Source organism: Bubalus bubalis, chromosome 4, assembly GCF_019923935.1.
Source record: "Bubalus bubalis isolate 160015118507 breed Murrah chromosome 4, NDDB_SH_1, whole genome shotgun sequence".
NCBI lineage: Eukaryota > Metazoa > Chordata > Mammalia > Artiodactyla > Bovidae > Bubalus > Bubalus bubalis.
In genome coordinates this window covers 76,999,020-77,012,056 of record NC_059160.1, presented here as the reverse complement: position 1 = coordinate 77,012,056, position 13,037 = coordinate 76,999,020, and the positions used below count along the sequence as shown (strand labels likewise).

The 13,037-nt window shown below is 38.5% G+C and overlaps 1 protein-coding gene across 3 annotated transcripts in view; it reads right to left on the bottom strand.

Moving 5' to 3' along the window:
- The window catches only part of CNOT2 (CCR4-NOT transcription complex subunit 2), a 132,054-nt gene extending 125,332 nt beyond the window's left edge, over positions 1-6,722 (bottom strand). The window contains exon 1 of one of the 3 annotated variants that reach the window (XM_025283964.3): positions 6,594-6,722. Coding sequence is in view for 2 of the 3 variants with exons in the window: in XM_006058405.4 (XP_006058467.1) it covers positions 6,594-6,598 (5 nt within the window). In the remaining variant the exon portion in view is untranslated. The remainder of the gene's footprint in view (positions 1-6,593) is intronic. The other 2 variants (XM_006058405.4, XM_006058403.4) reach the window with 2 other exon arrangements.
- Between the last annotated feature and the right edge of the window lie 6,315 nt (positions 6,723-13,037).

Here is a 13,037-nt window from a genome sequence, read left to right as displayed (position 1 = left end):
ATTTCCTGAAGCGCTGGACTATGTATAACTATTCTACACATATGTATCTATTTTAGGATGTGTGACTCATAAACATACAAAACAGACAGAACACAAAAGTTCATCAAGTATCAAATTTAAAATTTGGTGACTGTAATCTGCTCTGTCAGGTAAAATAGTTTTGCTACAGACCTCAAAGATTGGCCTGGCATGTCAGTAAATATATGTACAATTTCTCTTAAGTGTGCATAGATTAGAAAAGTTCTATGGCTCTGAAATTTTTCTAACGTAAGGCCAGACATGCTCACTCATAAAATTATAAAAACAATACCCTTAAAGCACTATTTTGTGTACTACTAAATCAAGACAAAGTTCAACACATGATCTCCTCAAAAAATAACTGTGCAATAGTAAGTAAACTTCTAAAATGTGGTGTCTGTGATACAGTATTATTACTTACTCTCATTATAACACAAGAGTATCATTAAAAGTTTTGGTGCCTCTTGAATTTGTTTATCATTTTTTAAAATATGAGCAGCTACTGTGTTCTGCCAAAAAGTCACTCGAAACACAAATTTCCTAATACTTCTCTTTCATATTTCCATATTAAATGATCCTGAATCTTAAGGATGATTAGTTAAAAACAAACCTTCTACTTACACCTACTTGATTTGATAAATCAGGATTTTCCCTATAGAGCAGCATTAAATTAAGTGAGAGAGACATTAGATGCTAGGTTCAATCTAAGGATAAAATGGCCTTCAAAATTCCCAATTACTAATTTTCATGCTAATCAAAACAAACTGACTGTTCTATCTTTAAGTTAATGTTGAAATTTAACCTTTTATTAAAAAGTTTAAACTTATTTTAACACTTAACATTAAAACAACACTATAAAATTATAGTGGTGTATTATGAAAGTGCTTTGCAGACTACCAAGTATTTTTTTTTTTACGTACATTATTAAGTAGTAAAACAAAGTCAAAAGGAATGAGGTCCTTTGAACAGCATGGTAAACTTAGTGATTATTATTATTTTACCAACCTATGAAGGACTCTTACAAACAGAAAATTAAGTACAAAATTTGTATGAATAGCATCATAATCTATAATGTAAAAAGTTAATATAAAAACACATTCTTGCCAGATATGACACAAAACCAAATGTTCCTCTCCCAAACACTATTATTAATACTTGATCAGTCATTACATTTTGTCCAGATGTTGATACAAAATGGTTATGTTTCAACACCCAAAAATATAAATGGAAAATGGTATATCAATATGTTTGAAAACAGGCAAATCTATTCACTGTTACCTAAACTGCCAGAACACAAATTTTTCTCTTATTTTATCATTTCTTGGCAAAGTAAATATGTACTGTGTACACATTCTCATCTACTTTCACATAAGGAAAGACATTTCAATTCAGTAAAAGCACAGAAAAATTTGGTGTTCCAAGTACTAGAACAAATTCTCTCTGTATCTTTCATAGCTTTTTGTCATTAAAGTCAATGAAAAATACACAGGCAAATGAGACATTTCTAAGATCTTAAGTCAAATGTTAACATCTCCAGTAAATGCAATTCTGGAAGTCATTTACTGTCTTTATTTCTATAGCTCAAAAAATGAACACAAAATTGGTGCACAATCTCTTATTCAAACCCTTAAAGGCCAGATATTTCTCAGAACTGGAATTTGTCAGATTTTAGAAAGTTAAGATAGCATATATATCATATATGACCTAAAACCTCACAGGGTGGCCTAAGCAGCACTTGCAATCAAATACATTAATATTTCTACATAAAAATGAAAAATCAGGTTAAGTCAGATAAGACTATGATTAGGCTACTAATTTCAGTTGGAATTTGCCATCATGTTTGCTTTTTAAAAAAAGTCTGTTTTTAGAGCTTTTTGAAATTTAGACAGCCAATAAAAATACATTAAATCATCTCACCCAATTTTCATAAGGAGAACGGTATTCAAAAAACTAGAGAACTCTTACTTTTTACTAAGCACTGGGCCAGGCATTAGGAGTAAAAAGGTGGAGAAAGGCAAGGACATAGAATCTAACTTCAAAAAGCCCAAATCTAACAGTATCTCATGGCTAAGCAACTGTAAATATGTATTATGGGGTAAATACAAAATATCTCCTTCATGCACTGACCTTAATCATACAATACAGCAAGAAACGTAGACCTAGATACTGCCAGAAACATTCTATTTTTTTAAGTCCTGTTCTTACTCCACACACATTTCTCTATGAAGCTTGTTATCTAGTTTCCCATAGGTTATTACAAAGCAAAACTGTAAGAAACAATTCAAGGAAGTAAAGGAATACAGGATGCCCTTCTTCCCCATCCCCTTTTCTAATCTTCCAAGGTGTGGACTGGGAAACAGCACAATGACACCAAGTGTCAAGTGACAGTCTGGCACCAGTTCAGTTTATTGCGTATTTATTGATAACCAAGTATCAATCACTTAGAAGGTACTAGAAATGTAAATATAAGTAAGACAAAGCCCTACCTCTCCTCAGGTGGGTTATTATGGATAGTGGGGATGGACAGTAAATTACAATACAGTGTGACACACTCAATGATAGAAATCTGAGGAATAAAGGCAGTACAGCAGAAGGATTTGGGAAATCAGGAAAGATTTCATTAAGAAAGTGACACTATAGGTTCATTAAGATAGTGGCACTATATAGTTTTGAAAAATAAAGTTTGTCAAACAACTGAGAAGTGATGGTAAAAATATCACCACCACTATCCCATTCAAGCCCCACATAAAAACATAAGCATGAAAGGAAAAAAAAAAAAAAGGCACGGGGGACTTGCAGGGGGTGTGTGAGGGTAGGGGGGATACCTTCAGGGTAACTGGCAAATATGTCCAAAATATCAAGCTTTATCAAACAGACTTAGATTCCCCAGTCTAAATATATACAAACCATTAAAGTGTATCCAGGAAAAAAATTTGTTTTTCTTAGATAATTTATTTTGCATCTCATGATTATATAAGCTATGAGGTCTTACCAAAAACAAAACACTATAAAACATTTTATTAATTCACAGTACAGCATACCCCCAAGCAATAATATCAAGAGATTATCATCTGTATTTCAGAGAACTATCAGAAAAAATAAACCACTAGGAATTCTTTTTTCCAGGTCATTTCTAATGATACAGACAAAGTAAATAAATAAACAAGCCATATCAGCAGTAGCCGTATCAGACTTGTCACAAGAGGAGTTTTAAGAGTTTAAAAAAGGATGTCAAACAGAAAAGCTAAGGCAAAGAGAAAAAAAAAAAAAAAAAAATATATATATATATATATATATAAAAGTTAAAGAAAGCAAGGTAAAACCAAGAAATAAAAAAAACAAGGTTAAAAATTATATAATAATTTTTACAACTCATTAGTCTGTTCTATTTGTTTTCAAAAGTAGACTTCCTAAACAGACACCAATTTTAGTGTAGATATTTCAAAAAAATCTAGTAAAATTCACAAGGAAATTCTACTCCTGTAAGTATTTGGGGTAGAAATCATCCATAGTTAAGGAAGAACAATCACACCTATCATCAACCAGAATGATTCCTTTGTTATCAATACTATGGTATCAGTAGTGTGTGTGATTCTATTCCAACATTACAGTGCGACTCAGTTTAACTCTGCCTCTAAAGCTGCCCTACCTGGTACCTTGGTTTCTTTTGCTTCTTTGTGTCACAACATCTACTAGAAGTCTAAGTAACAAATAAAATCTTAGTAGTATCTTTTCCTGAGATTGTATCACTATTTGCATAAGTTGTTCTCAAATGCCTAATAAGCAAGTACATGGAAAGTTTGCTTTTAAATATGTAATTTTAATAGAATGAACTTTCTACAGTTAAAAATGTTAAGACAATTAAAAAATAGTTTAACACAGCTTTTAACAAGCAAAAAAAAAAGTTGACTTATTTTTATCAATCTAGTAACGTCTAGTATTATTTCATATGTAAATATGAAGCATACTTTTTCTTTTCCCACATTATTAGAAAATCTTATGAAGCATATTTGTGAATGAAAAGGTAAACATATAATTTCCCAGAGGTTGCAAAAGATTCTGCAAAGGTCTTTCAAAATACAAATACTTTTAATACCAGTATCTACTGAAGAGATTAAAAACCAAAACAACTGGGTTAGAAACACTTCTAATAAAATCTACTCATAAATCTAAGTATTTAATTACTTTTGAACAAAGAATTTTCAGATTATAACTGTGAAGTATCTCTGAGAAATCAAAGAGTAAATTAAATATCTAAAGTTATTAAGTAAAAACATAAGTAACTAGCTTTCTTGGGGAGGAATATCATTCTGAACTTTATCTTCAAGATCAAGTAATTCGAAATGGAAGGGAACATAAATCACTCATGCATTAACGCCCTCATTTTTCTGCCACAAAAACTTACTTTAAAACTAAAGGATTCCAGAAACTAAAAATCTTTAAAAGGTTGTATCTGTTGGTTGGTTAAATATATAAGCAATTCTAATTCCCCAAGAGTATCAGATTAGGTTACAGATATCTTTACACAGTATACTTATAATAAAAGAGTTCTGCCAAAAAACGATGCTCACATTATTTTTATTGATGCAGCATTAATCAAGATGCCAAAATGTGAGTTTCTCAATTTCTATCTAAAATACAAAGTAATCACAGAAGTCACTGTACTTCAAGCCCTCAAGCGGGGGAAAAAGTGAGAGAAAAGAATTAAGATCCTCATTAATTTGTAAAATTAAATGAGGATCTTACAAAGTCAAGAAACAAGTGGAGCGCAAGTTCTCTTCTTTTTACATGTATCTTGTATTTTTCCTTTAGGTTTAATATTACACAAGAACTACAAACTGAAGAGATGTTCAACATGACAAAGTTAACTAAAGATCTTGATCCACTAAGGAGTATTTCAGGAAAAGAGATCTGAATGTACACATCAAACTGTCTGAATGCAGCCATCTAGTCATTTCAGACCACTGCGATCTTAACCAACTCCTTATAGCTAGGATAAAGTTATCTTCCAAAGTTGCAAGAGAGACGTGTTCACTGGTAACACGTTTGAGAAATAACCTGTCAAATATACTAAGTATTTCCAAACAACATAAACCCGGTATGTAAACAAATATTTCCAAATATCTATGCCGTGCCTCCATATTTATTACATCCACTTAAGTTGTTTTAAGGGGCAAATAAAGCTGCACTTACGATTCCAGAGGTCTAGAAATTCCTAATATCAAGCATGACAGAAAATTTGTTCAGCTTTGAACTCTAAATTCAAGCAAGGCCTCCCTCGTGACAGATTCTAACTAGGTACTTCCTACCATTTCACCAAGAATCTAAGGGTTGCTATCAATGTATTTAATTATTAGAAAACGACCAGAAGATTAAGAAAGGAGTAGAATTCTCTGACCAAGAGTTTTATGAAACAAAATGTATTGCATTCGGTCTTCTGGATCTTAAAAACTGAAGGGATCTGCTAGGATTCTAAGGGAGTTGATGCTTAGCTTCCTTTCGAGAGGGTGGCACCTGTATGTAAGACTTTATGGTTGTAATATCGTCCCCACAGGGCCTGGAATAAATGCAAATTTTAAGACCTTGGAAATATTCTCATTAAAAACAAAAACAAAAAAACTCATATTCGCTAAGGACCACAGTTAGCAAGAGTTAGATGCTTTCTCTCCTAAACGGACCAGAGCCTGAACTAAGAACTAAGTTTTAACCCTACTCACTTCTTCCGTGAAACTTTTCAGTTAGACTCAAGACAGCAAAAGGTGGAGAAGCCCCGGCGGAAGTAGAAACCTAGGGCTAGCAACTTCACAGACCGAGGCGTTTCGGGTTCCTCCGCCGCCCCAGGACTCTCCGGACTCAGTCACTACCAGACTACGGAAGCTTCACCCTCTGGGTGCGGAAGCAGAGGAAGCATCACAGTTGCACTCCTCCTTCCACCATACACAGCCTTCGGTACCCCAGGGCCTGGCAGCTCCTGAGACCCGTTAGCCAGTCCAGGGTCCCCCATCTTTCACATATACATACACAGAAACACAGACAAGTTGCAGATGATGTACGTGTATTGAGAGAATGTGAAATGCCAAAGACCGGGGCAACTGCTGGGAAGGCGGCAGCGCCGTCTAAAGCGGGCCCGGGGTCCTTGGCCACCGCCGCTGTCGCCTTCTCTTCTTCCCCAAGAAGCAGCACGGCGGAGGCTTCTCCGTGCTGGCGGGAGCCCGGGGAGAGGAGTCTGGGGGAAGCCCCAGCGCCAGCAGAAGGGACCGGGCCTAGGATCCAGAACTGCCGCTGCAGCTACCCGACTACAGCGACGCTTTACGTCCCGTCCACCACCCTCCCCATACACACCCCCTCCCTCCCTCCACCGCCACCACCCCCCCTTCCCCGCCCGCTCCGCTCTCCCTCTCTCGATTGGAGCCGAGACAAAAGCAACGGGAAGCGGCGGGCCGGGACGCTGCCCACGGACCCCGGGCGCGACCGGCCCGGCCCCGAGGCATTCCCCCGCCTTGCGAGGGCCCCGAATCCGCCGCTCCCGCCGCGCGCCCCGCTGCCAGACTTCCGAAATTTTGCCAAAAACTCACCGCATGAATTTTCTTGTCCCGCGGATCCAAGATGGCGACGTATCCACCGCGGAGGCTGCTGGGAGCAAGACCTTTACCCTCTGACCCCCGCCGTGACCCCCGCCGTTCCGACTTCCCTCCAGGCGGCGGCGGCGGAAGAGGGGAGCGGCGATTGCGGACCGGACAGAGTTGGGGGGTGGGTAGTCTGCTTCTCACGCGTTGGAGAGGGGACGTGGAGGGGCCCTTCACCCCCTCGCTTTCCTCCTAGCGGCCCCCACCTTTTCTCTCACCGACTCACCGGGAGGCTCGTAGCTACTCTGCAGCCGTTAGAGCGAGTAGGAGCTCTGCTGCCACAGGCTCCCCTGGGTCCAGGTTGCTTCGCGCGGGCCACGGGCCCTAGGTCCGGGGAGGATCGCGGGGTCCAGGGGCGGGGAATGGTGAGGTGGCGTCGGTCCGCCCTTCCCAGGGACTCGGAACGTGTTTGTGTTTGTGTTCAGCCCTTCGTTCGCCCCACCCCCACCCCCACCGTCTGCCTCGTACCGGCCTTCCCTCCCTCTGCTCCCTGAGACGCATCTGATCGCTGTCCAGTTTTCTTCCTTCAGACCCCAAAACCTCCGGTGCTTGTGCACGCACTTCCAGGGACCAGCAGCACGTCACCATCACTTTTTGAGAAGTGAGTGATCGTCAGCCGAAACCGTTGGTATTTTAACTCATCACGCTTCCTATTTTTGTTTTTTTTTTAACTTGTTGGGAGGGAGCATATTGGGGGAGGGGGCAGGTTTTTGAAACTCTGTTGGATGAGTTTTCCTGAATCAGATTTATAGCATTTTCTCACTCTCACTCCCCAATGCCCACATAAGCTGGAGTGACTGCCTGGGCTATCAGCAAGACCATCTGAAATTACGGTGGCTTTTTTGGAAACCTCAGCAGAGTCTCTGCCTCCCAGAAAAATAATTGTTACTCAAAGTAAAATTAGTTTTATTTTCTTTGAAATAATAACTCTTTCTCTATTCGTTTGTATATTGCTCAACTCTTCCCTTTTGCTTGATATTTTTGAACCTGAAAAAGAGCATTTGCATGTGTATTAGGAATCGTATAGTTTCATAAAGTGAAAATTGTTACTTCCTTTCTAGTTGAGTAATAGAATTTACTAATGTAAAGTACACTTCATTTGGGGTAAATACAGTTTCTACTTCCCTTGTTTATTTTATAAAATCATCCTTCCAAAAACTGACTGTAATCCAATTTAAAATTTATAACTGAAGGGAAAGGGACATCTGTCAGTCAAAAATAGCAGGAAAAATAAGTGTACTGTGAAATTATAGATGACTTCTATGTTCATAAGGTACCAAGTATTTCGATGAATTAGTAGATGCTGTGTGAATTTATTTAAACTCTTAGGTGATGCTGATGTAGCCAGTAGAAAACGTTTTGCCTGGTTGTTAGTTTTATTAAACATTATGCTTCTTTGTGTTCTTTTTTACTTGAGGAAAATTCAAGAAGGAGCAAATATTCTTATGTCCTTCCCTCCCTTTTTCCTCCCTTTCCCCCAACAGTTCTTCCTGCCTCTTCATCTTTCTCTTCAACTTTGTAAGATGGTGTGTTAAAAGATTAAATACCTTTAGGTATATGTGATACACATTAATACGTGTATCTGTGTATTACTGAGCTTTTTAATTTAGCTATTAATAAATTGAAAGTCTAACTGATATTTGGAATTGTAAGAGAAAATGAGAAAAGTTGGAGGATATGTGTATGGTAATATCAAGTATCAGTTTGATTTATATACCAAATGTTGTTTAGTTGCTAAGTTGTATCTGACTCTCTTGTGATGCCAGGGACTGTAGCCTGTCAGGCTTCTCTGTCCATGGGATTTCCCAGGCAGGAATACTGGAGTGGGTTCCCATTTCCTTCTCTAGGGGATCTTCCTGACTCAGGAATCGAATCCGCATCTCCTAAATGGGCAGTCTGATTCTTTACCACTGAGCCACCAGGGAAGCCCAGTAAAGAGCATGTGTGTGCACATACACACGTGCATAGGACTTTGTTAAAGCCAAAAAATGACGCTTATTTGTATCATCTCATGTTTACTCAAAGCACAAGTTTTAAATTGTATGAACTTTGGGTGAAATTGAAGAAATCATTTACAAAAGGAGACAGGTCTAATTTGAGGGTTTTATTACCTTGGATATTTTACTGGGAAAGATAGAACAGCAGACATTTTCATCTTAAATGTGTATGGTAGCAGTGTTAGGGGAAAATACTTTGATACTATTGTTTTCTTGAGAACATATTTGTTGATGATAAATCTGCTTTAAGCCTTGCTGAAGAACAAGTTTAAAATTGTTCTATTAATGCTGTCCAATCTTTTATATTGGTAAATCTGTAAAATTTATGTAATAACCTACCTTAGGGGTCTGTTCTAGATATTAAACAAGCCAACATTTGCCAAGGGCTTGTATTTATGGCTTTCTAATAAGCACTCTAAGTGGTACATTTTTAACATTGTCCTCTTGCTTCCAAAAGTTTGTCTTTATTGCTAACATTGATAAATTTGATAGGTTGTGAGGTGGTGTTTTTTTTTAAGCTATTCACTGATAGATTGTCTTACTTGAAAACTAGCCCATACTGAGTGTGTGTTGTGTGTTTTTGAAATGTAAGATGCATCTTATAGAAAAATTGCCAATTTGGATTGAGAAGAAAATTCCTTAAGGGAAGAATGCATGCTAAGTTGCTTCAGTTGTGTCCAACTCTTTGATCCCATAGACTGTAGCCTGCCAGTCTCCTTTGTCCATTGGATTCTCCAGGCAAGAATACTGCAGGGGCTGCCATGCCCTTCTCTAGGAGATCTTCCCGACCCAGGAACTGAATCTATGTCACCCAAGAACTGAATCCATGTATCCTGTCTTGCCTCCTGCATTGGCAAGTAGATTTTTTACCCCTCGCGCCATCTGGGAAACCCAAGGGAAGAATGACTTTATACATGACCATTAATAGTTGTCCCTCATAGCTCAGTTGGTAAAGAATCTGCCTGCAATGTAGGAGACCCTGGTTTGATTCCTGGATTGGGAAGATCCGCTGGAGAAGGAATAGGCTACCCACTCCAGTATTCTTGGGCTTACCTTGTGGCTCATCTGATAAAGAATATGCCTGCAATGTGGGAGACCTGGGTTCAATCCCTGGGTTGGGAAGATCCCCTGGAGAAGGGAAAGGCTACCCACTTCAGTCTTCTGGCCTGGAGAATTCCATGGATTGTATAGTCCATGGGGTCGCAAAGAGTCAGACACAACTGAGCAACTTTTTCACTTTCACATTAATAGTTGTAGAAAAGGGAGACCTCCCATTGTTTAAAAGGTACAGACATTACTGAAAGTCTTACCATGGCAAAAAAATAAAGAAATTAAAAAAAAAAAGAAATGTATCTCAAAATTAACATTTGCTGAAACAAAACATTTGAATCCAAACTTTTCCTGTAGTCTTACCGATTTCCACAAACAATACTCCCAACATTTCACTCACTTGCTTGGACGAAATAGTAGGAATCTTTGATTCCTCTCACTCTACTTATCAATCAGTATCATCAGCTCTTCCTTGTATTTATTGTGCCTTCAGCCACATCACATCTGATGCTACCACCCTGTCCAAGCCACCATCATCACTTAGACAGCAATATCCGACTATTTCTGATTCCATTTTTCCTTGTACTTTTAAACCATTCTCTAGAAACCAGCCAGAGTGACCATTTTAAAAAACTTGATTTGATTATGTTACTCACTTGTTTAAAAGCCTCCAGTGATTTCCCTGAAATAGAATTAAGTCCAATTTCCTTACCATGGCCTTTAAAATTGCATAATCTGACTAATTCTCCAAACTCATCTTATCCTCACCCTTCTCATTGCCTCCTTTCTGTTTCTGTCGTGTACCAAGCTTTTTCCAGTCTGTAGCAGACAAAGACTGTTGTCCCCTAAAATTTCTCTTTTTTTTTTTTTTCTATGGTAATAGACATGGACGTATGGGCATCCAGAATAAAGACTATTTTCTAGCCTCGTATAGCTGTGTGGTAGTTCTGGCCAATAGAGTATAAGCAGGTGTATGTGACTCCCTTCCAAAACCCTTCTTAAAAGATAGCTGCTGCACATCTTCAGTGCTTTCCTTTCTTTTTATATCTTGCATCCTGGAATATAGATGTGACAGCCATTTGGCATATGCAAGCTCCCTTTTCCTGGAGGGATGGCAGGACCTCAGCCAGGTGAAAATGTGGGTCCTTGAGATCTTTTTATCAGTCCTTTGTATCTTTGTATCAGTGTATCAGCCCTCCTTATGTACAGGTACTGATGTGAGGAAAATGTAAACTTTTATCTTGCTAGAGCCACTATTTCAGTTCAGTCACTCAGTCGTGTCCAACTCTTTGTGACCCCATGGACTGTAGCACGCCAGGCTTCCCTGTCCATCACCAATTCCCCGAGCTTGCTCAAACTCATATCCATCGAGTCAATGAGGCCATCCAACAATCTCATCTTCTGTGGTCCCCTTCTGTCTCCAATATTTCCCAGCATCAGGGTCTTTTCTAAAGAGTTAGTTCTTCACATCAGGTGGCCAAAGTATTGGAATTTCAGCTTCAGCATCAGTCCTTCCAATGAATATTCAGGATTGATTTCCTTTAGCATGGACTGGTTGGATCTCCTTGCAGTCCAAGGAACTCTCAAGAGTCTTCTCCAACACCACAGTTCAGAAGCCACTATTTAGGGCATCTTATTCTCAGTTGAACTGATACTCTATCTCAAAACCTGTGCACTTCCAATAGTTTTCTGCCTGAGGTGTGTTTTCTCTATGTCTGTATGGCTAACTCATCAGCTTTTAATTAGGTTTCATTTCTGACCAGCATTCCCTGGCCTCGTATCTAAAGTAGCTCCTTTTCCCATTTTTCTCACACATTGCCCTCTGTTTTCATAACAGCATTTGGAATTTATCATTATCTTCTTTATTACTGCTTATCTGTTTCCTTTAACCCTGTTAAAAATGTAAGTTCTGTGGGAGCAGAGGCTATTTCTGTATTGTTCACTGCTTTATTCTCTAAACAGTATGCATTATATAAGTACTGTTGAATGAATGAGACAGTGAATAAAAGTCATTGAAAGAATGAAATAGGTCCCTATCCAAGATTAGGTAGATTTTTTAAAAATAGATGTCATAAATTTTCCTTCACAGGTAATGTATAAAATCCAAGGTAGGAAGCAGCTAGGAGAAATAGTCTAAATTAATGGTATAGGCCCTTAATAATAAAGATAGATGCCTTTTTTCTGGTATACATAATAAGGTTGGGCATTCCTGGTGGCTCAGATGGTAAACAGTGTGCCTGCAATGCGGGAGACCTGAGTTCAATCCCTGGGTCGGGAAGATCCCCTGAATAAGGAAATGGCAACCCACTCCAGCGTTCTTGCCTGGAAAATCCTATGGACAGAGGAACCTGGCAGGCTATATAGTCCATGGGGTTGCAAAGAGTCGGACACAACTGAGTGACTAACACTAATAAGGTTATTACAGAAAAAGCTTAGTTGGTGACTCAAACTGGCAAATCAAAAAGCACTGCAAAATAATAATCTGGGGCAGAAGCTCCCACTACATAGTGGTCTGATTTACTCTGTAACTTACTGGACCTTAGATTCTTCATCTAAAATATATGAAACAATCTTAAGCTTTGAATGGTAATATTATAAAAGTTTAACTGTAAGTCCAACTTAAGAGTGACCTGACATGTTAAACATTAATTTGGTCTTCAGGTATTATTTTAACAGGTGATTGTGTCTTGATAATACTGGCAAGGGATCAGAGAAACAGGACTTGTTACACTGCTGAGAGTGTAAATTGACATATCTCTAGTGTGCAGTTTGGTAATATGTATCAAAAGCCTTGAAGCTCTAGTATGCAGTTTGGCAGTATGTATCAAAAGCCTTGAACGTATACATTTGATCCTGCAGTTCCTCTTCTAGAAATATATCATAGAAAATAAGGATATGTGTAATAATTGGATTGCAAGAATATTCATTATTGCAGTTTATTAGGATATTAGTTGAATTAAGCTCAGAAATAGAGGAAAACAACAGAATGGGAAAGTCTAGAGATCTCTTCAAGAAAATTAGAGATACCAAGGGAACATTTCATGCAAAGATGGGCTCGATAAAGGACAGAAATGGTATGGACCTAACAGAAGCAGAAGATATTAAGAAGAGGTGACAAGAATACACAGAAGAACTGTACAAAAAAGATCTTCACAACCAAAATAATCACAATGGTGTGATCACTCACCTAGAGCCAGACATACTGGAATGTGAAGTCAAGTGGGCCTTAGAAAAAGCATCACTACGAACAAAGGTAGTGCAGGTGATGTAATTCCAGTTGAGCTATTTCAAATCCTGAAAGATGATGCTGTGAAAGTGCTGCACTCAATATGCCAGCACATTTGGA